Source organism: Syngnathoides biaculeatus, chromosome 6 (genome assembly GCF_019802595.1).
Source record: "Syngnathoides biaculeatus isolate LvHL_M chromosome 6, ASM1980259v1, whole genome shotgun sequence".
Classification (NCBI taxonomy): Eukaryota; Metazoa; Chordata; class Actinopteri; order Syngnathiformes; family Syngnathidae; genus Syngnathoides; species Syngnathoides biaculeatus.
In genome coordinates this window covers 28,566,892-28,594,856 of record NC_084645.1, presented here as the reverse complement: position 1 = coordinate 28,594,856, position 27,965 = coordinate 28,566,892, and the positions used below count along the sequence as shown (strand labels likewise).

The 27,965-nt window shown below is 41.6% G+C and overlaps 1 protein-coding gene across 2 annotated transcripts; it reads left to right on the top strand.

The window, feature by feature from the left end:
- Positions 1 to 1,969: 1,969 nt before the first annotated feature.
- Positions 1,970 to 27,539, top strand: LOC133501759 (centrosomal protein of 290 kDa-like). 2 transcript variants are annotated; one of them, XM_061821692.1, is made up of 36 exons: positions 1,970 to 2,496; positions 2,568 to 2,700; positions 2,851 to 2,922; positions 2,999 to 3,132; positions 3,912 to 3,989; positions 4,412 to 4,469; positions 4,565 to 4,611; positions 4,681 to 4,815; positions 5,656 to 5,709; positions 6,679 to 6,825; positions 6,894 to 7,076; positions 7,144 to 7,233; positions 7,761 to 7,883; positions 7,977 to 8,100; positions 8,997 to 9,181; positions 9,331 to 9,493; positions 9,594 to 9,694; positions 9,765 to 9,831; positions 10,311 to 10,420; positions 10,500 to 10,575; positions 11,419 to 11,531; positions 12,961 to 13,134; positions 13,996 to 14,142; positions 14,421 to 14,528; positions 15,873 to 16,072; positions 16,143 to 16,356; positions 17,747 to 17,884; positions 18,896 to 19,108; positions 21,515 to 21,657; positions 21,730 to 21,828; positions 23,148 to 23,265; positions 23,357 to 23,491; positions 25,343 to 25,420; positions 25,737 to 25,798; positions 26,775 to 26,839; positions 26,917 to 27,539. In XM_061821692.1, exons 4-36 carry the CDS (start codon positions 3,028 to 3,030, stop codon positions 26,973 to 26,975), a joined length of 3,912 nt encoding a protein of 1,303 aa, XP_061677676.1. In that variant the 5' UTR covers positions 1,970 to 2,496; positions 2,568 to 2,700; positions 2,851 to 2,922; positions 2,999 to 3,027; the 3' UTR covers positions 26,976 to 27,539. The 2 variants fall into 2 exon arrangements, with proteins under 2 accessions (XP_061677676.1, XP_061677675.1); XM_061821691.1 differs by lacking the exons at positions 1,970 to 2,496; positions 2,568 to 2,700; positions 2,851 to 2,922 and having other exon boundaries at positions 2,940 to 3,132; positions 26,917 to 27,538.
- The last annotated feature ends 426 nt before the right edge of the window (positions 27,540 to 27,965 follow it).

Genomic DNA, 27,965 nt, shown 5'->3' with positions numbered 1-27,965 from the left:
AACTGTTATATGAAGCCAATCTCAATCTGCAGGTAAATTTAAATTCTTATCTGCCAGATTTGGAGCAGTTTATGGCCACGCTACCCTGAGAACGCCCGATCTTGTCAGATTCTCTCCCCAGCGAAAATGCAGAGGGGTTGCGTCAGGAAGTCCATCCGGCGTAAAAACTGTGCCATACAAATGAGCGTTCATCTGGGATGAGACGCTGTGGCGACCCCTAATGGGACAAGCCGAAAGGAAAAGAAGAAGATCTGCCAGATTTGGAGCGATCGGTTTCGCTTGTTTCATCTTGGCACTGCTTCCTGTCAAGCCGGCAAGAAAACTTGCTCAACGAAATCTTGATGGGTTTTGAAGAAAAAAATGTGGCTCAACAATTAACTTTAACAAATCGTGAATCTTGAAAAAAAAAAATATCTATTGTCATGGACGTCCATGCATGCTTACAATTGAAAGTTGGAGCAGGGGGCCAATTTAGCACCTGGGGAGCAGTTTGGGATATCAGTGTCTTGCTCAAGGACACCACTGCAATTTGTTCAGTAGATGTAGGTGGGTGGTTTGTTGGGGTCTTCGCTGTGGGAGGTGATGATCTTAACTAGCTGTGGGCCAATGAATAGGCAGGGTTTGACTGCGAAATATATTGTACATAAGTAATATAGTGTCAATTTTGCATGGATGTACATTTTGACCCAGAAAAAAACTAATAAAACAGATTTGTTTGTGATGAGTCTGATCACTTGAGCTTGATGTCATCTTCTTGGCAATAGACTAACTTGCTAAATAGTATAGAAAATGAGCCATAGTGGCTCGGAATGGACAACACAGACCTTAATGGTTGCTTTAAAACCTGTGAAGTGAGTGTAAATCATTTGAGATTAAAATGTCTGTTTAAAGCTATTGTCAGTTCATTTTGTCAGTTTTGGTAGCTAGATTGCCAGGTAGTGTGATATATTATTTCAAAATGCAGTGCATTATAACTGTGATTAGGTCATTGAATTGAAGAGACCAATCCCTGCAAGATCGTTGATGAGGACCACCAGCGTTTACACGATGACACTAATAAAGCCCTGCCAAAGGTTCTGATGTTGATTCATTACAAGTGAGTTATCTGTCCATCCATCCATCTTTTTTTTCCGTTCATCGAAGCTCGGTTTGTGGGAGCAGTAACTTTAGTAGAAAACCCCAGTCTTCCCTCTCCACAGCCACTTCCTCTAGCCCTTCTGAAGGGTCCTGAGGAGTTCTCAAGCAAGCCAACATAGTCTCGCCACTGTGTCCTGGGTTGCCCCCGGGGTCTCTTCCCAGGAGGACATCCCCAGAACACCTCACCAGGTAGGTGTCCATGGGGGATCCTAATGAGATGCCCAAGTCACCTCATTTGGCTCCCCTCAATGTGGAGGAGTAGCGGCTCTACTCTGAGCTCCTCCCGGATGACTGAGCTTCTCACCCTCTTTCTGAGGGAGAGCCCAGACACCCTGAGAAGAAAACGTATTTTGGCTTATTGTATCTGGGATCTTGCTCTTTCGGTCATGACCCATAGCTCGTGACCATAGAACCGTAGATCGACCACTAAATGGAGAGTTTTGCCTTCTGGCTTAGCTCGTTCTTAACCACATCAGACCAATACAAATTCTGCACTACTGCAGATGCTACACCGATCCACCAGTTGATCTCTGGTTACATTCTTCCCTCACTCGCGAACAAGACCCCAAGTTATTTGACGTCCTCGGGAGAGGATCTCATTCACGACCTGGAGAGCACGCTCACTCCTTTTCCGGCTGAGGACAATGGTCTCAGTTTTAGAGGTCCTGATTCTCATTCCAGCCGCTTCACGCGTAGCTGCGAACTGCTCCAGTAAAGATTGGAGATTACAACATGATGTAGCCAACAGAACCAGATCATCTGCAAAAAGCACAGATGCAATACTGATGCCGCCAAATTTGACGCCCTCTACGCCTCGGCTGTACCGGAAACCAGGCAACATACTGCCGACAATTTGGATCAAGCGTTGACAGCATTCATACAGGAAAACAAACAACTCGTATCAGGGAGTTCGGTACCCCATACTGACAAAGCAGCCCTCGCAGGACTCCCTGAAGGACATGATCGAATGTTTTCTCCTAGTCCACAAAACACAAGTTGACTGTTTGGGCAAACTCAGTTTTTTTCACAGGTTTTTGCCTCAGCAACCACCAAAGCTGCATTCCACCTGGCCAGCCGGTACCCATCAGGTGCCTCACGACTCCCACATACCAAAAAGTCCCGATAGGACTCTGTCTTCAGCTTGACGGCATCCTCACCGCTGGTAACCAATGGGTGCGTGAATTGCTGCCATGACAGGCACCGACTACCTTACGGTTACAGCTCTGACCGGCCGCATCGGCAATCGAGGCAGGGAACATGTTCCACTCAGACTCAATGTCACCGCCACCCCCAGAACGTGGGTCAAGTTCCGCCAGAGGTGGAAGTTGAAACTCCTTCAAACAGAGGATTCTGGCAGAGGTACCCGGACGACCCTCAAAATACATTTGAGCCTGCCAGGTCTGACTGGTATCTTCTTGTTTGGTGCACAGACATAAACGCCTGTCGGGACCTGTACCCCCACCCCAATGCAGAGGGAGGCTATCCTCAGACAATCGATTCCTAGGATCATCGGAACACGCAAACACCTCCACCACTATAAAGTGACGGGCCAAGGAGGGACAAGTGAGTTATTGTACAGATACAAATGCTTGTAATTCTTTAAGAATTCGATGACAAATGTAAACAAACAAAAAAACAAATGTAAAAATGAACAAAATATTATTATTAGTATTAGCTTGCTACCTAGCTCAAACATTTTCTTATCATTTCAAGGACATCCATTTTCACCAGCTAACATCGCCTCCATGATGTCATAAAGACAAAGCCAGAAGAATTCAAGCGCTGGTAATGTTTTTTTTGTTTTCTTAGTGTTTGTTCTTAAAGTTACAATCAGCATTATTGGGAGTTTGTTCCCTTTTAGTTGTGGTTTTGGCCATTGGAGGGCTCAGGATGCCTACTGTCGTCGAGTGGGACGACGTGAAGAAGCTTGACCCGGCAACCCTCCACGAAGGTTACAAGGATGAACTGGACAGCGTCATTGACCTTCTCACGTCGGTAAACCGGGCACAGACTCGTGTTGGTGTTGCGTGAATTTGCAAAACTGGATCTCTTTACTATTATTTTAATATTATTTAAAGATGTGTGCTGCACTGAACTTTAACATTTTTATTTTATTAACATAGGGATATAGGATGACTCGTACTTGGGCGGCACAGCAGTTGACCGGTTAGACCACCTGTGTAAAACTCAAGGCCCTGGGATCAGATCCGGTCCGCCGCATGATTTTATGTGGCCCGCGAAGGCAAATCATATATATCAACTTTCATGATTTTTTTCAAATCTGTACCAAAATTTCAAATTGTTCTATCATAAATGATAACGTTGAGCTGTCACAACCATTTTTGTGTTACCAGTTGAAAAACACATTGCCCTTGATTTCTGATTCCAAAACGAGTTCATAAATTTCATATGCAAATTTGATAAGGCGGTTAAAGATTTTTATGGTTTCACAGTCGTAACGGCCCTCCGAGGGGAACCGTAAGTAAAATGTGGCCTGTGACAAAAATTAGTTTGACACCCCTGGGTTAGACCTTCTGCCTCACAGTTCTGAGGTCTCGGGTTCAAACCCGGCCCACCTGTGTGGAGACTCTAAATGGGAACTTGCTGACAGTTGGCTATGCGGGTTGCCTCGGTCATTACTAGCACGTTATCTTCTACATATTTTTTTGACATGGTTGCTGGCTTTAAAAGTCATTTGCGTGTTAAGTAAAATATTATTAGTAGTAATTATAACTCCCCAAGTTTTCCTTATGTTTTGTGTGTGTGTGTTGCAGACAGAAGCGTGGGAGGTGGAGCACCGAGCTCGGGAGGACGTCATCCACATACTGCGAGTGTTTCAGGCCTTACTCAAGGTTCTAGTTTCTACCTTATCTGGTCTTATGTGTCACTTGTACGGATCATTCACACTTCATTGGAATTCCGGATTCTCCTTTTTGACAGTATTTTTCTGGCCTTGCCGTCCAATCAAAAAGAGGCAAAATAAGCATTTAAGATGTGTGGTAGAATATGTGAAAATCCACCATATAGAGACCACGTGAATACAAAATAATAATAAATTAATAACCCTCGCTCACACTTTAAAAATATTTGAACACATTATTCTTGTAGAATCTTTTAAAAAAATATTTGTGTGAAATTTATACACTTTCACGTGCTGTCTATTTTAATTGAATCATTAGGTAGATTTTTTTAATTGTATTTCTTTAGGCGCAAATTACGTTTGTTTCAAATGCTGAATAATTGCGGCTTTGTTGTCGTCTTGCTATCTCCTCAGATGAAGAATCAAGAAGCGACTTTGGCTGAACAGTTAGTTGATGAACACGAGAAAAATGGTTTGCTATCAATCGCAAGTGTTCTTTTTTTTTTTTTTTTTAATAAATGTAATAGCATGCTTGCTTTTTTTCTTATGAATATCTGTACTGTGCAGAAAACACGCTGCTTGTCAAAGTGTCCAGACTGGAAGAAGAGCTAACCGTGAGTCTAACGAAGATGTTCATAGCTAGTACATGTATTTTATATCACTCCTATGTCGCCACGCGTTAGTTTGCCGGCACGGGCCCGGAGAACCGGTTTTTGAGGAACGAGATCCGGGAGCTGAAGGGCCAGCTGGTGCGCAAGGAGGAGATGGTCAACCAGCTGAAGAAGGAAATGAAAAAAGAGAAGAACAACACAGAGAAGGTATCAACATCTAGTTAGATACATTATAAGAGCTTAAACACTCCCAATTTGCTATTTATAGCTATCGTTTGAATGAGACATAAATATATAATTTCAGTAAAACTACTAAAATTGCCAAAGTGTTTATTTGCAGAAAATCCAAAAATTTACAGCAAAAAAGAAAGTGTATTCTTGACGGCTGTCACTAGGAAATCGTTTTAGAAGAGATTCACCCATTATTTATAGATTGAATGATTGGATAATAGTCACCTAATTGAATAATAATCACCGGATGATCACCAGCTATTACTAAAAACACTTTTTTCCCCTCAACATCCAAAATGGTAAAAGGTTAGCAATTGCAATGAGCATGAACCCGCTCGCAATTACTTTTATATGTTAAAAAAAACTACCATTCAACTCACTTATATGTAATTACACATCTAACTTAGTAATGTCTTAATGTCTTACAAATAACTTACAGACTGTTTTTGGTTTATCATTGTCCCAACACTATTTCCATCTGCAAGAAATTTTCTTGTGAAATATGGGTTCTGGCTGCGTGAATATAAGTCTGGGCAAAACATTTTTTTTTTTATTGCTTCGAGGCAGAAAATTTGTGTTGACCTCTTTTTGAATTTGACTTAACCGAGTAACTCCATTTTAGTGTTTTTGGTCTCTTAATTTTTCCAGAGCTTTAAGGACAAAAGCAATTTTCTCCAGGATGCTGTTTCACCTTTGACTTGTTCCAATTAGTTTTTACTCATATGAAACAATGGAAAGATAATTCATTTCTTTGACTCGATCATGAAATGTTCATTTGAACTGATATGCCATTTTCGCTTTGTGTCTTTCCTTTAGCTGCTTATACGAGCGGAGGCTGCTGAGGACGACCTAAAGATGTTGAAAAGAGAGGTACTGCATGGCTGAGCAAGAGAACAATCACACAACCACATGATCCAGCTGGTGGTGCTGAAAATATACGCAAACACAAAAAATTGAATATGATTTAGTTGGCATATCTGTTAGACCTACTGACAGGAAGTCTAAGTTGGGAATTATTCACTGAGTTGCCTCCTTCTAATCACTATATTGGGATTTTTATTCGTGAGACTACATACAGTAGCCATAGTAGTACAGCTAGAACATTAAATATCTGCTCTTTGTAGTGAATATAAATAAATGTATGTTGAACATGATTTGCAAATCACCACACATTCCCACTTTCCAGACGTTTTTCTACCGGCAGGCCCAAATTCAGGTCATTTGAATTTCTCAAAATTATTTATGTATCGCGAAAATCTCCTCCTTCCCTTTCTGCTCCAGAGGCAGCGCTTAGAGGTGTGGCAACTATAGAGGAATAAAGTTGATGAGCCACGCAATGAAGTTATGGAGTAGTGGAGAGTAGACTCAGGTCAGAAGTTAGTATCTGCGAGCAACAGTATGGTTTCATGCCTAGAAAGAGTACCACAGATGCATTATTTGCCTTGAGGATGCGAGTGGAAAAGTACAGAGAAGGTCAGAACGAACTAGATTGTGTCTTTGTGGATCTAGTGAAAGCCTATGATAGAGTACAAAGACCAAAGAAAAGGTTGATGGATGTTGTGAGGGACGACATGAGGACAGTGGGTGTTAGAGAGGAAGTTGTACGAAATTGGCTTATATGAAAAAATATGACACACTGTGGCGACCCCTAACAGGACAAGCCGAAAGGAAAAGATGATGATGATACTGGCTCCATGATCGAGAGTTACTATATGGAGGTCTAAATAGCCCAAATATGGGACGTTTGATAACATTTTGGATGAGCTTTAATTTGTCTTGTGGAGTCATTGTTGCATACTATAATGTCATCTATTTGTGAACGTGCCTATTCTTGCTCAGAACACGCAGCTCCAGCAAGATGTGGACTTTTACCATGGACAGTTGGAGCTTAAGGAGTCAGATGTGTCCAAAGAGGAGAACACCGAGATTCAGAGGAAACTTATCTCAGCCAACCGCCAGCTTTCCCAGTGTCTGGATGACCTTCAGGTACCCCACTCACCTCCTCTGTACTGCCATCGATACATTAGTTACCAGACTTTTATTTTGTTTTTTAGCAAGCAGAGGACGAGATCTCGCGGCTGAAGGAAGACAACCTCCACATGCAGAAATGTGTGAAGCAGTCGGCCAACGAAATGGAACAGATGAGCGATGAGTACAACCAGATCAAGATGGCCGTCCATCAGTGCGACAACTTGACGGACCAGCTGAGGAAAGAGAGGGATCGCGCCGAGCTGCAGGTTAAACGCCCTCCTCAAGTAAAAACATAAAGATGTTTTTCACGTTGCTGATGTCTTTCATGGACAGGTTAGAGAGCTGACAGAGAAGATAAAGGACATGATGGAAGAGGATGACCCCATTCTTTCTGCGGTGGACGCCCAAGTGGACCAATGGAAGGTCGGCGGATAACCATTTACCCCTGAAGCTTGTTAGCTTTATCGATGTGAAAGTAGGCATGACTGCCATGAGCAAAAAAGTCTTGGTAAGCCATGCCTGAAAAGACACAGGAATGCTGCAATTTTGTTTGGAAGTGACTGTTTTATGATAATTTTCTCAATTTCCAGGGGTTCAGCTCCCAAATCCAGTCTCAACTTAAAACATGAAATTTGGTCGGCATGTCTATCATGAGTCAATCCACACATAACTCACAAGAAGCCATGCATGAACTTTATATTTAAAGCCGCTATTGTAGGATCATTTTTACCTATTTTCCAGAATCTGGAGATCATGTCATTTATGATCCCTGCTTGCCTAAATGTGTAATTGCAATAATTCCGCCCCCGTGTCAAAAGCAAGAAGATTTCAAATGATGATGAAAAAATGTTTAGTTCCTTGACTGGTTGGGTGTTTGTCGTCACTTCTAAGTGGATGGGTTCGCCTTCATTGAGGTTTTGGAGTTTTAATGACTCAACGTTCATTCGCAGAAAGTGCTCTCTGAAAAGGACGAGGAAATTTCCGTGTATCAGCAGATGATCCGTGAACTCCAGCAGAAGTTGCGGATGGCCCAGTTGGACATGGACAGAAACAATATTGTTTCCCTGCAGCAGGTTCACTCGACATTGCTTTTAGTTGGGTGTCCCCTCCTGTACGTGTCACTGTGGCTAATGAAAGACAATTGTCGGCGGACGAATGCCCCGCAGGCCGTGGAGGAGCGAGATGATCAGATCAAGATCCTCAGAGGGCAAGTGGAGGAGTACACAGGCGAAATGAAGAAGCAGACGCTGCTCATGGAAAGCTTGAAGGTGCCCAAAAACAAGAGCGGAAGTGAGTGGACCCAGGTTCTGAAACACAACAAAGATAGATGCGATTCTTAAAAAAAAAAAAAAGTGGTTCTGTTTTAAAAACCGCTCAATCTGTGTGGTTTGTATAGCGTTTAAATTTTCTAACAAGCCTTTAAATAACACAATGTGTGGAGGAGTGGCACAATTCTGAGGCTTTTTTCTCCTTATTGACACAAGTTGATGTCTTTGGCTCCAGGCGTCACAATTAGTTTTTAAGCTATGAGTGACACAATTCTAATGCTTTTTGAGATCAAAAAGGCCCACTTCCAATGTTCCCCTACCCATGTGAGACACTTCTGATGTTCATTGTACCCAAGTGATACAATTACTGTGATTTGTTTTGGCAAGTGGCTAACTTCCAATGGCTCTAATCCCATTTAAAACAATTCAAATTTTTTTTCCTAATATTTTCTGCTTCTAAATTTTGCAATTGCCGTGTTTTTTTTATGCTCATAGGTGGCACAATTCCAATATTTGTGCAGTTTTCAGTGCCCATTTTTTTGTTGTAATTTTTAGTTTATTACAAAATAACAATACTTAAAAGCACAAAGGCAGCACCCAATGATTTGAATAATTGATTAATCGATCCAATATTTTTTTAAATCAATGAAGCATTTTCCATCCCTTTTATTGAAAAATGGGACATTATTTCAAAGTGACAGTGTAGAAAATGCGTGAAAAAATGATTCTGATTTAATTTATGGTTTGGTTCAGAAAATTCCAAAGTTAATCAGTCTGCTTAAATGAAGGAATCTGGGAATCAAGAGACCAGTAACTATTGAGGACTGAAATTTTAAGTTCAAGTCTCTAAATGATGAATAGGAAAAAAAATAATCCATCAGTTGTTGATTAATAAATTAGTTGTTGTTACTCCCATAGGCGCCTTTCTGGACACTCAAGCTCTGGTCCAGGAACGAACAATGGAGGAGCTCACATCCAAGTGGGAAGCTGCCGAGATGCGAGCAGCGGAAGCGGAGGAGGCTTTAAAACGAGCCGAAGATCACGCTGAGGAAAAAGACCGAGAGGTCATTGAGGTCTCCAAGCGCCTCAAAGAGTATGAGTGCGTAAGTCAACAACAGCACCCTAAATAAAGTCTTTCGTGTGATTCCATTGGCGTTACTATACGTTAAATTACTTACTGACTTCTGTGAAAAGCTGAAGACAAAAGTTCTTGGTGGTGTCTCAAGGGAGAGGCTCTTTCTCTGTGTTCCAGGGCACTTACGGCCTCGAAGAAGCCGTCAGGGAGATCAAAGAGTGTAAACTTCAAATGCGAAGGAGAGAGTTGGAGTTAGAGGCTGTGACCAAAGAGATCAACCAAGCATACATGACAAACAACCAGCTTGCCGAGGAAAATGAAGAATTCCGGGAAAGGCTCGGTGATGTTATTATTACAGTATATATATATATTTTTAGATCACATTACTACGACAACAACTGTACACCTCGTCTCACTCCCTTGTTTGTGTCTTTTCAAAGGCTACGAACCCAGACAGGAAGTGGACCTGAGCGAGTTCAGGCGAGCCAAGGGTCTGAAACAATGGCAGTACAAATCTGAAAATCAAATCCTCACAAAAGAGGTAAACACAATCCACAGTTTATGGCACTGTTTTTTTTTTCCTGCTATTTATAATAAAACTTCCTGTTCAGATTGAGCGTCTTGAAGAGGAACGATTGGAGATGAAGAAACAAGTCAGGCACTTGGCCAAGCGGACCGGTGACTATACCCTATTTACTAAGATATGCGTGGTCTGTCATCTACTTAAAAATAAACAATTCCTTCAAAATAAACAACTCCTTCAAATAGATGGTTGCCTTTTCTAAAAAGTGTACTCAATGTGACTTTATTTCATTTTATTGATTTTATTGTTCACACACCTAAGAATTACGCTGTTTGGGAGCAAAAAGATCAATTTGTCACAAGTTCTAAATTAAAATCCTTACTGTAATTTGTCATGTGTAATGCACACCCGTGTATAATACGCACCCTGAAAGTAGACCTCAAAATTCTGGAAAACCCTTTTACCTACAGTATATATAATACATATTTCAAAACATTATGTATTATCTCCATTTTGTTATTTTTTCCCAAGAATTATTCAGACGTTTTTTCAAAGAATTATTCTGAAGGTACCAAAGTTTATGTGCTTTGTATATTTTTGTGTTGAGTCTTGACCCACACTTCTGTTTCTTCAGGGCTTCCACCATCCATCTTGGAGGAGGACAGTGTCCCACATCGTGTAAAAGGTCTACAGGCTCCTATTCAAAACAGCAACGCGAACACGAACGAAGAAATCCAAGCCAAGGTTGGCACTTTTGAACAAAAATCCATCTCAAATTTATACATACAGTAATATAAAATGAAACACGATCTTGCGTTGCCAGAATGAACGCACGGAAGAAGCAGTGACAATGCCGAAGAGGGTGGTAGAAGTCAATAACTATCAGTTCCAGCTTAAATGTAAGTTCAACTGCTATCCTCCATTTTGGTTACTTTGACCCCCTTTACCGAGCCTTTGTTATTATTGCCTTCTGTTTTTCTAATATCCACTGGAACATTTTAACATTCATAACTACAGTACATTCTTACAGTCAGTTTTGGGAAAGTTCATTTTCTACACAGACTACTTCCAAACATCAGTTCATCATTACCCAAAAAAAAAAAAAACTGGTTCAGGACATAGTTCATGATTAAGAATTTCAAACTTAGTTCACCTTTCCAAAAATGAATTGGTTTATTTCATCAAAATGTTTGCCGAAGGGCTATTCCCCTAAAAATACTGGCATTTCTTTTTCCTGTTGTTGCCACCCATTCTGTCCACACTAGTAGCCAGCTGCAGCTCTCACCCTACAATCCCAAAAACATGAGGACATTTTTTTAAAATCAGGAATTAAAAAAAAAAGCATGACTTTACATTTGTTACATTGTATGGATTTGGTTGATCAATTTCTTTCCTAAAATTAGTTAAATTGAAATGTATTATTTTGTATTCATTTTGTATTCATTTATCTAAATAAGTAATCAGGTGAATGATTTGTTTTGAATATATTTTTGAAATGCCAAATTTTACACGTACATGCAGTTGGTTAATTAAATATATTCATTTAAAAAATCTGAATGATTAAATATTTGGTTGAGTTATTGTAAATCAGGAAATAATTAGCATTGGTAAATTTGACAAGATTGAAAGTTGTTCTTAATTTGTTCTTATTAAAGAAAATAATATAATAAAAATATAATAAAAAAAAAAATTATTATTATTATTGCAACCATGTGGTCTACTCTGTGTGTGTCGCCTCAAAGTGGAACAACTATCCAGAGAGAAAGGAGACCTGGAGGCTGCACTCAAAGACGTCCTCCTGGCTTTGAAGGCCAAAGACACCACAGCTATCCCCACTCTGCAAAGGCTGGCCAACGTAAGTAGCACAAAGTTTTTTGTTTTTTAATTGAGATTTTGTGCTCGACCAAGACAAAGTAGGTAAAGTGGAACGGAAATATTATACATTTTTCAACAGCCATGATAATCTGAAAAATGTGCCCTGGGTTTGTATTCAGCGGCCTGCGTCAATACTTTATCGAGCCACCCTCCGCTGCAATTACAGCTGTAAATCTTTTGATGTACGTTTCTACCAACTTTACACATCCAGACACTGGTTTCAGTCTTCATCGTTGCGAAAGAGCTCAAACTCAGCCAGGTATGATGGAAAATTGTCTGAGAACAGAAATTGTCAAGTCTCGCTGTAAAGAGGGCTCAATTGGAGTAACCCATTCATGGGCAGGGTGGCAATCTTTTGCCTTATTGAGATAAAAGTCTCCTAACAGGCCACAATCAAGGAAATAACACTTCTTTTTTGTATATGGTTAAGTTATATGATAACTTTACTAATTTATAATCTCATCCCAAAAATGGGACGCTGCCCGCGAGAGGGTACTTGGGTTTTCTTAGATACCAAATTATGGCTTCAGATTAAAACACTTAAATATTTTGATATACTGAAGGATATAATGATCATGATGTCCCAAAAATGGGACACTGCCCATGAATGGGTTAAATTCTGGAGTTTGACTGGATTATTCTAATGAAAATTCTTACCATTCCACTTTAGTTCTGCTATTATGTATTATGTATATGTATTATTGTCTTGCTGGAAGAGAATCACCTTCACAGTTTCTCTTTTGGCACCTCCACTAGGATTGGAACAGGTTTCTAATGTGCATAAGTCACTGCTTTCTGGTAAAATGAAAAACATTTTCTCCCGTTGCGAGGTTTCCAGTCATTACTAGATTTTTTTGAAAAGTTGTTGTTAGATTGTAGATGTGTTGTAAAGGTAAAGCTAAAATACAGTGCCCAAATCATTAAGCTCATCATCATTAACCCTCAGTCTTTTGTAAATGACCTCCTTTCTGTTAACAGTGCGCATTATGGAAGTAAATATATGCCACCAGGAATTGAATTTGAAAAGCCACAGAAAACAGGATTTGAATTTGAAATGTAAAGTGATGACATTTTCAATAGTTGTATTTAACTGTAACTTTTCAATATTAACAATTCAACGAGCTACAATTTGCTATCTGAAATTCAACCGGGTACAATTTGCTGTCTAAAATTCACCGTCTGTGCCACCAGGCAGGGTTACTTCAGGTCAGAACCGAACACCCAGCCAATCCAGTTACTTTTTCTTAGTATGTGATGTCATGTTACTAAGAACGCGCATCAGCAGAGACATGGTTTGAATTTTCAGAAACTATTCTGAAAAAAAAATCAAATTGCCACAGCTATCAAACAAACATTTTCAACTGTTTGATGGACTCGTTAAATTTTGACCACGGGTTGTTCGTTCTTAGCACAACCTGAAGGTTTTTGCTACTGATATGGTGGTGAGCATCCAAGAGGAGCACGCCAAGGCCCTCCAGGAGAAGACGAAAGCCGAAAAGGAGAACAGGAGGACCAAGAGGAAGGTGGACAGTCAGGAGCAGAGACTTCGAGAGATGAAGGAGACCTGCAGATGTTTGGAGGAAGTACGACTTTCCCATCCAGCTATCCCTTTTGTTTTTATCAGGAAACATGTTGTGTGTCCCCCCCACCCTACATTTTAAAATTCTTCCCATATGTCCGAGTAACACATCCATGTGATTAGGAATCCCACTGGTTTTCAAGGCACTGCGAGATGATTGGCTCCTGCATCGCAGGGAGGGCAGGCTACACAGATGTAACGAGAAAACAATCCAAAGATGTAAAACATTTTTACAAAATAAATGAATTTGTTCTGGTGAGGGTGAGAGTTGGTGTAAGAATGGGTTAGGATTAGATTGGGTTATGGTTATTGGGATTCCTCGTAACTCTATCACACTAAAGTCACGTACTTCCTTTGCTGTCTGGAAGCAGCGAGGCGAGGTCTTTGGGCATACAGCAGCCAATCAGATTGCAGCGGTGCATGTCGTTCAGCCAGTAATATTGGAACTGGTTGTGTCCTGTGAGATTCCAAACAACGCATCTGTGAGATGTCCTGTCTTCTGGTTGTCTTAACTAAGTATGACGACTGTGGATGGAGTTAATTGTTGCAACTAGGTTAGTTAGTTCTGGGTATGACTTGAAAGTGATGGAGCTTCACGCAGTGCGGCGTTCAAGTCGTGGGCGAAAAAATGGTGTTACGAAGATGTAATTTTGCAGAACTGGGACACCCTGACAACCCATTTTCAGAAATAGGCGGCCAAAACAAGATCTACTTGTTTCAGTATACACATTATGGGTGGACAGGTACTCCCACACCCAGACTGAAATATTTGTGTATAAGCCATTCAAAATAATTTGTCCATGATAACCCATAAAAATCATCCTCCATATCGAGGTAAAGAGGTCTGTCATTCCTTCCAAATCAGAAACTAAAGGAGAAGTCCATCCAGGAGGCAGATTGCCAGGCTGCCTTGAAGCTGGCCCACAAGAGTGTCAAAGAACTCCAAGTCCGCCTCAGTAATAAAGAAGAAGTGATCAAAAAGTACCTGGACCAGCTGACTCAAGTTGGAAAGGTATGAGTCACATAAACGGTATAATCTCTGTTGTTGTTGTCTCTCTTTTCCGTTGCCTACCCGCTACTTCAAAGCACTAGTTCTTTTACCAAGTTTCGAACCATCACCGAGCGCTGACATGGAGGGGATTCAAATTTGATCTGTGTCGTCTTTAATAGGTCCTAAATTTTCTGGCCCATTTTGACTGGCCCAAGCCGTGACACGATATTATATATGAAATTATATATGAGAAAATTACGGTACTATGAAACAGTGTTCTAACTTTGTCATGTCGTCAGGATCAAGAAAAGTTGATCAAGACACACGCAGAGGAGATGAAGACGTTGTATCAGAGGTTGGACTCCATCAACAACATGGCTCTGGATCGCCTCAGACGGCAGGCAGCGGTACAAATTCTCATTTTTATTTAATTATTATGGTATACCACACTATGTAGAAAAACAAGTGCCCTTGTTCCATGCAGTGGCCACTCGGTGGAATTCCACTTCCTTGTTCATAAATAACTTTACCCAGTTCTATCAGTATAGCGTGCAATTAGCCATGCAACTACGCCCACAACGTGAAGTGTATTGTGTGGTATAGTGTGTTTTGTGTTATTTGCGCAACGCTGTGTTGCAAGGCAGCGGTACAACAGACAAAACTGGAGGTCCAGCACAACAGCGTTTGTACAGTTAGCCTAGAAGAGGGGTGCTCAATGCGTCGAAGATCGCGAGGATCGCGAGGGAGTCTTGGTCGATCGCGGGACGGCGTGCCAAAACAAACAAAAAAAAAGACATCAGCCAATGTTCCCTCTAAACTGCGCGCGTGCCCAATTGTGCACCATTGAGGGATATTCAGCGTTGCGCACAAAAAAAAAAAAAAATCCAATGCAAATTGAAAGTATAACATACAGCTATTCAGTTTGTGACATTTTGCAATGTGATTCAATGTGTGAGGGATGACTGGTTGTTGCATACAATGGCATAATTCACATACGTACTGTAAAAATTTAAAAGAAGCCACTGGTTTCTTTTAGGCAGCACACAGAACTTTCTCTAGCAACGACCGCTGCTCTGCCACACTCTCTTTTTCCTAGTTTACCTTGCAATCCGCTCTTAAAGAGGTACACTCATAATTACGAATGTTATAGTACTTAGGCAGCTTATCAATGTGTTTTATAATGAGAGTGTCCACCACCGCTGCTTTAGTTAGCAACACAGTCTGGGCAACATAGAGCAAAGACGAGCTAGACATGGTGCTTATGTCTACTTTAAATATTAATGGAAAAAGTTAAAAAAGAAATGCTGTTGTTTTAAGATGCAATTACTGTCGAAGTGTGTGAATAATCAAAGAAAAAGTGGTAAAAGTGGACGACATTTTCTCTTTTCCGAGTAGGAAAGGTCTGGTCTGAAGCCAAAGTAGTAAGTGCAGGATGAGATGGTATGTGATTTTAAAATTCCACCTTGGCACAGCGTCGTCGGTAGCTCGCAAGAAGCTGGCTGCTTGAAAAGTAGATCTTGGGGTTAAAAAGTCTAGGCACCCCTGGCCTGGAAGGAGGGTACACAATCTTCTGTGTTTAGTTGTACAAATATGTTACCTTTGCATTAGAAAGAAATAGAATAAAAGTACCTAAACATTTTGCAGTATACCAATATATGTTTTGAAAACACATTTACTCTCCCCCACCAAAACAACTCCCAAAGAATACTAAAAAGTTGTCACTGTTCCTCAATTTCGTCCTTCCCCCGCAGGAAGCCATGAAGAACCCCAGCATTGACGCGTCGACAACCAAACACATGGACCGCGTTGCCGAGTTGGAGCAGGTGGTGGCTGAACAGGACGTGTCGCTCGCATCTGTCAACAGGAAGCTAAAGATGGCCGCCGCCGAGTTAGAGCGGTACAAGGCGGCCATCGAAGCGCAGGCCAAGAAACACGCTGATGAGATCTCCAGGTGTTTTTCTTTTTAACGGCTCTTCTCGCAAACTTCTGTCCTCTGATCTAAAATGGTATCCTTGGCACAGGTTGAAAAGAGCTCATGCGGCGGAGTTGGAAGATGCGAGCTTTGAGACCAAAGACCAGAGGAGCCAAATAACAGATCTAAAGAAGGAGATGGACTCCCTTCAGAATGAGCTTGAGAGACAAAGGGATGCCAACCTTGTGTCACACAGCAACACCATGAAGAACATGGTAGAACGCCTTAAGTTGCAGCTCATACAGAAAGAGAAACAGATCAAGGTAGTGATGATTTTTTTTTTTTAGATGACCTACGATTAGTTTACATGAGTGTCATACTCATTTTTATTGTGGGTCATAGTATGGTTTCCCAAGAAGAGGATATGGCGGTAAATACGTAATTAACTGAAGAACTGCAAGGTTAAATAAACAAAATACCGTAATTTCTGGACTATAAGCCGCGACTTTTGTCACACGCTTTCAACCCTGCGGCTTGTGCATCGATGGGGCTCGTTTATGCATTTTTTTCTAATAGCCGCGAGGGGCGCTCGAGCAGAAAAGCTAAGAGTGAGACAGGTGGAAGATTTATGTCGAGGAAGACGCAAGTTTAATGTAACTTTGCGCTTTGTGCAAGAAGAAATGCACGTGACGCAGCTTTCTAGTTAAAAGCAATCGAGTTGGCCGATAAAGAAGGAAACAAGAGCTGCTGCGCGGAAACTTGTCATAAATCAATGGTGAGATGCTGGAAACGGCAGCCGGAAGAGCAATGTAAAAGGATGAAAAAATCTTTCAGAGGTAATAAAAGCAGGTGGCCTGAACCTCGTTGCTGCTCCGTTACTACCGCGTCTCAGTGACTTTTACCGGTATGCTTTTTTTACCCAGTCCTGTTAGTGCTGTGTTACTACCGTATTGCTGTTCTGTTACTGCCACGTCACAGGCACTGTTTGGAAAGAAAAGCTTGCGTATATTATTAAAACTTTGAAAACTCTTTCTGTGTACTGTCTTTGTAAATATCTCATGTTTATTGTGGGCACATGCGGCTTATAGACAGGTGCGGCTTATGTATGTACAAAAGGTTTTTTTCCTTAAAAATGTACTGGGTGAGGCTTATAATCAGGTGCGGCTTATAGTCCAGAAATGATGGTAAGCAGACTTCAAAATCAATGATGGACTTTGAGCCCAATGCCGATTGGTGTGTTATTTTTGTCACAATTATAGACTTTCACAGAACATAATTTTCTTGGCATCGCAATAAAGATTTCTTGGCAGGGCATTGATTGGCATAAACTTACAATTTTGCAGTGGTTTCAATTTTTTGCAAGATCTGTATATGATCGACTCATGATTAGATTTGCGCAATAGTCCCTGCATTCTTTTGTGATAAATATTTTAAATAGCATATGAATTTGAAATCTGAAGTTATGGAAACCAGTGACTACTATCAATTTATGTTGAGGACGGACTTAGTGAAATGTTTGCTTGAGGTATATGTAAAAAGTGAAGAAAGATCGCAATTTTGGTACTGATCACGTGCCAAGATAGATCAGTTTAGCAAGGAACATGAAGGAGACGGTTAATTTGCTTTAGTGGAGTACAAAAGAAAAAAAAAATGTAGCGGGCCAGCACAGGCGCCAAGCTTTGAGTTTGTCCCTCATGATGTTTCTTTCTTCAGGCTCTCAGCAAAGTTCTCATAGGAATGCGGACCCAAGTGACATCTGCTGCAGAACAACAAGTCATTGCTAACACTGCACAGACAGAGGAGAAACTCAACATTCAGAAGTTGCTCGATAAGCACACCAAAGAATTGAAGGTGAGCTCCAAGTGTCACCCAAGAGTCATTGCTGATATTTAAAATGTGCAAGTTAATATTCTCATTCATCTGGATCATTGTATTCTCAGTGTGTTGGAAAAGGTCTTCTGAACAAATGCAAAGTCTGCAGGTGACCGCGAAAAGTCAACAAACTAATAACAATACAGTCTGTGACAGGAATAGAGAGGACTATCTCCCAGTGTCTTAAACCCATTTCAAAATAAAACTTGATCAAACTAAATAAGCCGATTTTGTTGCTCACGACAGAGTCCGCAAAGAGTCACTCCAGTCACTCGCATTTGAAAAATGTACGGGTGTGGTCAGTCATGCTCGCAGATATAAAGTTACGGATGTGTATTCTGTTTGTAATTATGGGTGTACCCCTTTAAGAGCGGAGGGGGGCGGTTTCAGGTAAACTAGGAAGTAGAAGTAGGCTGAGCAGCAGCTCGTTGTTAAAGACCGTGTGCTTTTGTGTTAAAAAAAAAAAAAAAAGATGTCAGGCTGTGGTACACTGCGCTGGATCAGTTTTCATGTGCCCTGAGAGTGTGCGACAAGTACGCAATTGCACAGTGGCGCAGCCGAGAGTGAACATCGGTCAAGGGTACACAAAAAAAGTGACGTCTTTCTATATGGGTGTATTTCTACTCGGAACAAATTTTACGCGCGTCATTTTTCGTGCTCGACTGTGCAGATTTGCGAGTGCAATGGCACGCCGGTGCGTACACTCCTGTCAAATCACAGTGACTGCTCACTCACAGTTCGCATGTTCTCGCGTGAGCTCGATGTGTTCTGATAATGCAGAAAAAAAATTACGAGTGGGGGAAAAAAAATTGTCAAAAAATATAGTCATTAAAAAAATTATCCAGAAAAACGAAAATTAAAAAAAATCAAAGCACTCCAAAAAAATCAGAAAAACAGTATAAATATATTTCTTTTATCCAAGTGAATGCAATATGCTTCTGTGATTTTTAAACCTATGGAACTGTACTTTTTTTTTTTTCTCTCATGCAGGCTCAGGTGCAGGAGTTGAGCGACCAACTGGAGGCGGCAAACGATTCGTTGAGAAAGGGCGAGAACAAACTGAAGGCTCAGGTGGACAACCTGAACAAGAAGCTGCAGAGGAGCCTCAATAGTCAGAAGGCGCTCCGGACTCAATTGGAGGAGAAAGAACAAGAGTTCCAGGAGCTAGAGAAGCAATTCAAGAGCCGCAGTGACCCCGCTCAGGTTTGTTAAAGAGTATGAAAAAACACAACGGGATACTCGGGTGGGGCTGGAACCTTTTGGGACCCTCAAACATCAGTACTTGTAACACAGATTTGATACGTATCTATTCCCTATACATTGACCACCATAGAAAACATTTAACAGATACAAAGTTCCTATGATACCATTCACACATGTAAAAGACTCCCTCCAATTACGATTCCGATTCCTCTAGTTGGGTTGCGATATGATTCACTCTAAATCTCAAAGCAATACCCGTCAATACAACTACAGGACACTCCAATTCTGATACGACGCATTTCACTCGAATTATAGTATTGGTGTAATATGATTCAGTCCAGTTATGATGTGATTTAATGTGTTCCGCTCCAATTGACCCCTCCGTACAGGGCATTTAACCACGGCTCCTGAAGTGACGTCACGCCACGTGCGCTGACGTAAGACAAACAGTAAAAATGGCAAATACAATACAATACAATCTGAACTGAGAGACACGTCATGCTTCTGATTTCATTCAATCATTCACACGTAGCAATGTTATGCTAGCGGAGAACGTCTCATTCATTTATACGAGACGTGTATTAAAAATCAAATTTAGGGCATATCTTCGTGCAAACACAGTCTGGTTAAGCTTCGGCCGCGAGCCAGCAAGAAATCCATGCGTTTGCGCGGTCCGATCATCGCTAAATATCGCTCAACAAAGTATAAGTGTGTCAATCGTTCACACGTAGCAATGTTATGCTAGCGAAGAACTTCGGATTCATTTATACGAGACGTGTATTAAAAATCAAATTTATGGCATATCTTCGTGCAAACACAGTCTGGTTAAGCTTCGGCCGCGAGCCAGCAAGAAATCAATACGTTTGTGCAGACTGATCATCGCTAAATATCGCTCAACAAAGAATAAGTGTGTCAATCGTTCACACGTAGCGGTGTTATGCTAGCGGAGAACGTCTCATTCATTTATACGAGACGTGTATTAAAAATCAAATTTAGGGCATATCTTTGTGCAAACACAGTCTGGTTAAGCTTCGGCCGCGAGCCAGCAAGAAATCCATACGTTTGTGCGGTCCGATCATCGCTAAATATCGCTCAACAAAGTATAAGTGTGTCAATCGTTCACACGTAGCAATGTTATGCTAGCGAAGAACTTCGAATTCATTTATACGAGACGTGTATTGAAAATCAAATATAGGGCATACCTTCGTGCAAACATATGTGTTCCGGTTGATATTAGATGGATTTAGTTGATGATGTGGTCTTCCACAAAGTTTGATCCATCGAAGACATTTTTCGTATTGGGTCTTCGGTTTTGGAAAGGGTACGAATCGAACTCCACCAACTAGCCTTTCAGGATACCTGTCGTCACTATTACAAAGTCCGTGACTACACCTCTTAACCATATTTTTTGTTAAATAACCCAAATACGCGATAAAACGCTAACTAAACCTATACTGGAACATGCAATGTTGTCTGAGAAAATGGCGGGAGCAAAAACGGGCTTTGGATTATGCAGATCTCTGGCCTCTGATTGGTCAGTGACGCGGATTGCGCAATATCCACGGAGGGGTCAATTACGCTAACGTACAATTCCTTCCAATTGTGACTCCAATACGATTTTTTCCAACTGTACGAATTACTCACTCCACAGTGCGTTACAAGCCACTCCATGGAAAATACAATTGACTCCGATTATAATGTGATATGATTCATTTGCAATTATGGTATTTTTTCCCAATTCAATGCCATACCGGCACTATTAACAAAATTAATTTCAATTAAAATACAATACTCCAATTATTTAATGATTTACTGCATTCCCATTATGATACAAGTCACTCCATTGACAACACAATTAATTCCAATTACAATATACTAATGATCTTTTCTGTAATTACAATGTAATTGGATTCACTTTATTTATAATGTGATCCATCCATCCATTTTCTTCGCCACTTATCCTGGTCGAGGGTCGCGGGGAGTGCTGGAGCCTATCTCAGCTGTCATCGGGCAGGAGGCAGGGTACAGCCTGAACTGGTTGCCAGCCAATCGCAGGGCACATCGAGACAGATAACGGTCGCACTCACAATCACACCTATGGGCAATTTAGAGTCTCTAATGAATGTTGCGTGTTTTTGGGATGTGGGAGGAAACCGTAGTGCCTGGAGAAAACCCATGCAGGCAGGGGGAGGACATGCAAACTCCAGCTGATCCACCGTGGCATCTTGTGATGCGATACAATTCACTTTTATTAAAAAAAAGTGTAGGACCATCTTTAGTTATTCCTTACTATTTTTTTTTAATCTTACTAAGACAGTTTGCACATTTCGTTGCTTCCAACTTTGTGGGGCTCATCAAGCTGACTCGGGATTCGCTTCGATTCATTGAAATGCTTTCATTGAACAGAGCAAAGAGAAAGTCGTGCAATGGGAGGAGGCGAAGAAGTGGCGGTCCAGGTTGGACAAGGTCAAAAGCGTTCTGAAGGACAAGGAACAGCAAAACTACTTCCTGATGAGGCAGCTCAATTCTGTAAAGGATCTCTATGCCAAGTCAGTATGTCAACGTTTTGACCCGATAAGTCTTTTAATTCAACCCGCCAACGTTGACTTGTGTGGACGCAGGCTGGAACGAGAGAAGAACACAACGCAGAAGAAGACCAAGGCTAGGGGATTGACGGCTGATCCGGAAGTAGAGAAGGACACGCAGTTGATCACCGCAAAGTACGTATTATTATATTACAATTACTGGTTTGCTTGAGACGGCTGACTTTGGTCAATTACCAGGACGTATAGTTAAACAAGCATTCACATTTACGCCTACTGTGCATGGGGAAAGTATTCGAAGCATTACACTTTTTTTTTCCCATATTTTGTTTTGTGACAGCCTCATCTCAAAATGAAATAAGTTCCATCCATTCATCCATTCTCCACCGCTTCTCCGGGTCGGGTCACGGGGGATGTCGCTTCAGCAGGGATACCCAGACTTTCCTTTCCCCGGCCACTTCTTACAGCTTTTCCTGAGGGATCCCGAGGCGTTCCCGGGCCAACTATTAGACATGGTCTCTCCAGCGTGTCCTGAGTTGTCCCCGGAGTCTCTTTCCGGTGGGACATGCCCACAACACCTCACCAGGGAGGTGTCCGCCAGGAATCCAGATCAGATGCCCCAGCAAAATTCCATTTTCCCTCATTAAAATTCAACACAAAACAACAAAAACGTTTTCAAATATATTAAAAATAAAGACCAAAGACAGCACATGTAGATCAAGTGTTCTCCGCCTTTGCTCAATACTTTGTTGATGCGCATTTGATAATAATTACAGCCTCAAGTCTTTTTAAATATGACCTCACAAGTTTGACCCAATTCCTCTTTGCAGCACCTCTCTCGCAATCATCAGGTTGGACGGGTAGAGTCGACGCGCTACCGTTTTCAGATCTCTCCAGAGATTTAAGTCTAGGCTCTGGCTAGTCGCTCAACGAATTTGACAGAAAATTCCTGAAGCCACTCATTCGTTGTCTTGGCTGTGTGCTTTGGGTTGTTGTCCTATTGGAAGGTAAAACTAATCCACAGTCCGAGGTCCTGAGGACTCTGGAGCAGGTTTTCATCAATCCGGTATAAATAACTATGGAGCTTTCCAAATCATGTCCACTAAACTAAAAATTCACCACAGGTACGCTCAAGGATGATCGGTGGAAACATGAAGCACCTGAGCTCAATTCTGAGGTTTGTGGGAAAGGGTGTGAATACTTATCCATCCATTTTCTTTGCCGCTTATCCTCGCAAGGGTTGTGGGGAGTGCTAGAGCGTATCCCAGCTGTCAACGGGCAGGAGGCGGGGTACAGCCTGAACTGGTTGCCAGCCAATCGCAGGACACATTGAGACAATCAGCCACACTCACAATCACACCGAGGGGCAATTTAGAGTGTCCAATTAGTGTGGGATGTGTTTGGGACGTGGGAGGAAACCGGGGTGCCCCCCCCCCGCCCCCCCCCCTCCCGGAGAAAAGCGACGCAGGCATCTGAGTTTTGTGGTAACTTTGCAGAGATCAGGGACAACAAACCGGGAATGGCGAGGTCACCGAGAAGCTGAGCCAATCCCTGGAGGAGAGACTGCGATCCTTAGAAAAGCACATGTCCGACAAGTCTCAGGCAGAGACGCTTGTGAGGAGGTTTTTTTTTGTTTGTTTGTTTGCTTGGTTGTTCGGTGTTGATTCCCAAGTATTGTCGCATCTGGATGTTGCGTCTGCTTCAGGTACCGAAGAAAGACAACGAGGCTCCTTCGCAGAGTGACGGGGACCTCCAGAAGGAAAACCTGAAGCTGGCTTCAGAGAATCACGAGTTGCGCGTCCAGCTTGCGCAGGCTAACGTCGACCTGCCGAGATTGAAGGTGAACATCGCCCCACTCTAAAAATGAAAAAATGGAACAAATAGGGTAACGCGTTCCGCAATAACATCACAGCAGCTTTTAGCTATTTTGCTAGCTAATTATTTTCACATATTTTGTTTTGTGGTTCAATCCAATTGTATTATGATACGATTCACGCCAAATAGGATGCAGTGCGAGTCACTGTAATCGTGATATGATTCATTTCATTCCAGTTAGGGAGGAATACTATTCACATCAATCACAACACCTCATGGAATTATGCTGCAATACGATTTACTGCAGTTTCATTCAGTACAAGTCATTTTAATTACAATATGGTTTACTGTAGTTATGAATGGAGACTCTTTAAAATGTGATTCAATCAGATTACAGAGCGGTGAGATCCAGTTATGATGTGACATGATTCACTTCAATTATGGCTTGAGAAAGATAATGTAATTACAATAAAAGTCACGATAGTTTTGATTTGATATGAGTCGTTAACTGCAATACACACTCGCAGTGGCCCCTCAATTAATTATAGGATATATATGTGTGCATCTATAAAATTTTATGGTAGAGGAAACGTGGTCAGCGCACATCTTCGAAGTGTCCCCTAGATTCATTTTAGGATTTCAAATTTTTCATCATTTTACCGCTGCCCCAAAAATTCGGTCAGCATTTCAATTGCTGATCCACGTTATATGATTCACTCCAATTTTCATGTAATTCCTTCCAAATTGCGATGCAGTCTGATTCACTACTGCCACCATCCAAAGAGATTCACCCCTGCTCCGATTTGATTCTATCGCGTGAAATTGTTCTGCAACACGGGCCACTCTTAATGCAGAGGCGATACGGTTCTCTCGAAATATGATTCAATGTGATTAACTTCAACTGTGATATTATTTGATGCACTCAAATTATACCGTGAAACAATCAACTCCGATTACAGTCTGGTAAGTACGGTACAGGTCACCATAATTACATGGAATATGACTCAATTTGAGTCAATCAAATAGAATTGACACAAGTCACTCCAACTGCCATCCATCCATCCATCCATCCATCCATCCATCTTAGCTGCTTATCCTCATGAGGGTCGCAGGGAGTGCTGGAGCCTATCCCAGCTGTCAACAGGCACCCTGAGCTGGTTGCCAGACAACTGCAGGGTACATTGAGACAAACAGTGTGTGAGCGCCCGGAGAAAACCCACACAGGCACGAGGAGAACACGAAAACTCCACACGGGAGTCCGGGATCGAACCTCAGACCTCCAGAACTGTGAGGCCATCGCTTTCTAGCTAAGCCACTGTGCCGCCCCAGTGCAGTAAAATTATGATTTGATTTCATGGCGACACGGTGAACGACTGGTTCGAGCAATGGTCTCAACTGGAGACCGGTGTTCGAATCCCGTCCCTGCCTGTGCGGAATTTGCCTGTTCTCCCCGTCCCTGCGCGGGTTTCCTCCCACATCCCAAAAAACACGCAACACTAATTCTACGCTCTAAATTGTACGTATACCCTGCCACCTGCCAGAAGATAACCGGGATTGGCTCCAGCACTCTCCTGATCCTTGTGGGGATAAGCGGTTTAGATATTGGATGGATGGATGATTACATTTTATTCACTCCATTGAATTTGATTTCATCACAATTAGGTTCTGATAGGAATCACCGACATTACGACACATCCATCCATTTTCTTAGCCGCTTATCCTCACGAGGGGCCAGCTTCAATTACAATCCAATTCACTGCAATCACGATGGGACAAAATACACTCCAATTATACTGTGACGCGATTCCCTCTCATTGTGATACAATTCACAAGATTCGATCACATTTTGTCTGTTTTGTTTTTGCTTTTTTTCCAGTGTAAAGTTGCAAATCTGGAGGAGATGTGCGGCGTACTGAGGAATGACAGTGCTGAAAGTCTTTCTCATACACGGGAAGTATGTGGACTTCATACGTTGTGTATTCGTGCAGAAGTATTTGAACAATGCTTGAGTTGTGACGGTAGCTTTTTACACCACCATAATTGAAAACGATCACAGATTTAGAGACATAACTGTCATTTATTAACAATCAAGGCCATATATTTTTTTTAAAGCGGTTGGTTACTTTACTATTCAGACGCACATTGTCTGTATATCCGTTGCGATAGCGTGGAAGGACAAAATGGAAAAAGTGAAAATTTGTCTCCCTGAGCCTTCAACAGTAGCCTCAAATGTCTGCCGTGAGTGACGTGTGGATTTGTTCCGTTTTGAGGCCGACACGTTGACCAGCGCTGACGACGTGGGGCCGGGAAACGATGTCGCCAAGGAAGTCGGGTATGAAAATTAGACTGCATTTTTAACCCAAGTAAACATGCAGGTATTAAGTCATGATTTTATTTATTAAAATGGGGAAAAAAAAGCTTCTATTCAAAGCTACCTGGCCCTGTATATAAGCTTTTTGAAATCTTTTGGGTGTTTTCATTTTGTCAAACAGGTTCTATTTGGGTCTTTGGAATCAATCTGGGGGGAATCGGATTTACGTTTCGGTCGTTGAAAATGAACCCCAAAGAGTAAATAGATGCAGTTAATACACACAATAGGGACGGGTATCTTTCAATCATTTCGCCCCATTTAATAAAATCCCCCTTTTAAAAACTGCATTTTACTTCAATCAGGGGTGTCAAAGCCATTTTTCTCGCGGGCCACATTGTTCCGGTTTCCCTCAGAGGACCGTGATGACTGTGAGACAAAAATATTTAGTCATCTCATCATATTGACATCATCAATTTATGAAAGTTTTGGAATCGGAAATCAAGGGTAATGTGGTTTTCCAACTATTCACGTTTGGTAACACAAAATGGTGTGTAATATCTCACCATTATCATTTATGATGTATTACAATTAGAAATTTTGCTACAGATTTTTGCAATACTCATGGAAATTGACACTAGATTTGGGGTCGGGGGCCACATAAAATCATGTGGTGGGCCAGATTTGGCCCCCGGGGCTTGAGTTTGACACCTGTGATTCTTTTATTCCTATAATTATTATTATTGTATTATTATACATATTATTTATTTGTTTGTATTTATATATATTATTTATTATTTTATTTTCATTCTCTTATTGATTCTTTGTCTGATATTTACATTTGTTTGCTAATCTTAAACATTAACGTAGTGAAACAATGCAAAAATGTAAGAATTTGAGACACGACGCTGTGTTATACTGAAGGCGTGCAAATTGCCTGAATCATGAAAAAAACAAAACAAATCTAACGTAAAAAAAAATCAACCATTTGTCTCACTAGCGAGCCGAACCAGGAGCCGGACCAGAACCCCGACGTCAATGGAGAGGTGCCGAAGAGCGACAAAGGTGGGACCCCTGCACGCGGTGTACACTACTCATGTTTTAAAAAAAACTGCAACTCTGACCTCTCACGTTTTACTTAGATGACAAAGAGCCAGGAAGTCCCTCGGAGGTGGCCGGAGCGGAGGAAAGCCACGTTTAATGTCGTGATGTATGACTTCACTGTTCCATAATATGTCGCCATTATTTTAAGTATTTTTAAACCAGTAGGATGGTCTTGAAGCCATTAACGACAAAGCGTAATCCTGGCTGGAGAATCCAAATTTAAAGCCGCAGCCAGGGCTTGAAAGCAAAGACACAAGCGTGGTCCCTTTGACCAAATATGAGCAATATCGCGCATGTTTCATCCTTTGTAGTTGCATGGCTTGTTCTTCATATCGTCAGATTGGAACATTTACGTTCCCAACACAGCACTTTTATGAAGAATAATAGCCGTCTGGCCCGTTTGGAATGAGTTTTTATGCCCGCATTTCAGGGGGAGATGAGAATTATGCCTGGTAAGTGTTTATATATGGTTATTAGGAGGAGTTATTTGTAATCAAGGTGGGCTCTCTAAGGTAATTAGCGTTTTTGGATGCAGTACTTTGTAAACTTGTGGATGTTGTGGCTACTCGTGACCTAATCAGCAATGCGAACGCAACCCCCTGCGAGCCACATTGGCCAAACGTACACGAAGGCTGTCATTAAAGAAATACAAAAACAGAATATTGAAAGTGTTTTATTTATTTGCTCCTTTACAAACACTGACGTCAGTAATATTTCACTCGACATGCCGCGTACTGGTCTCGTCTTGTAAGGGGCGTGGCCAGGCAGGCCACTTCCTGCCGGCAGCAGGTCCTCACCTGGGGCTCGCTGTCGCTAATTATGCCTTGTGTGTAGTATCGTTAGTTGCCAGTTCGTTATTTGAGACTGCATGATGATACGAGCTGCTTGTATTTTATGTATTTACCTGGTTGCCACAGCGCAGCGTTCCTGTGCTAGCTTAGCCAAGTGTAATCAAGCTTTGTTGGTTTTTTTTTTTTTTGCCTGTTTTGGGACCTTGCTTTTTGCCACGTGTTTTTGTGCCTTTGGCTTTTTGAGACCGCTGACCGGAGTACGACCTCTGCCTGGAATAAAACCACCCTAAACATCA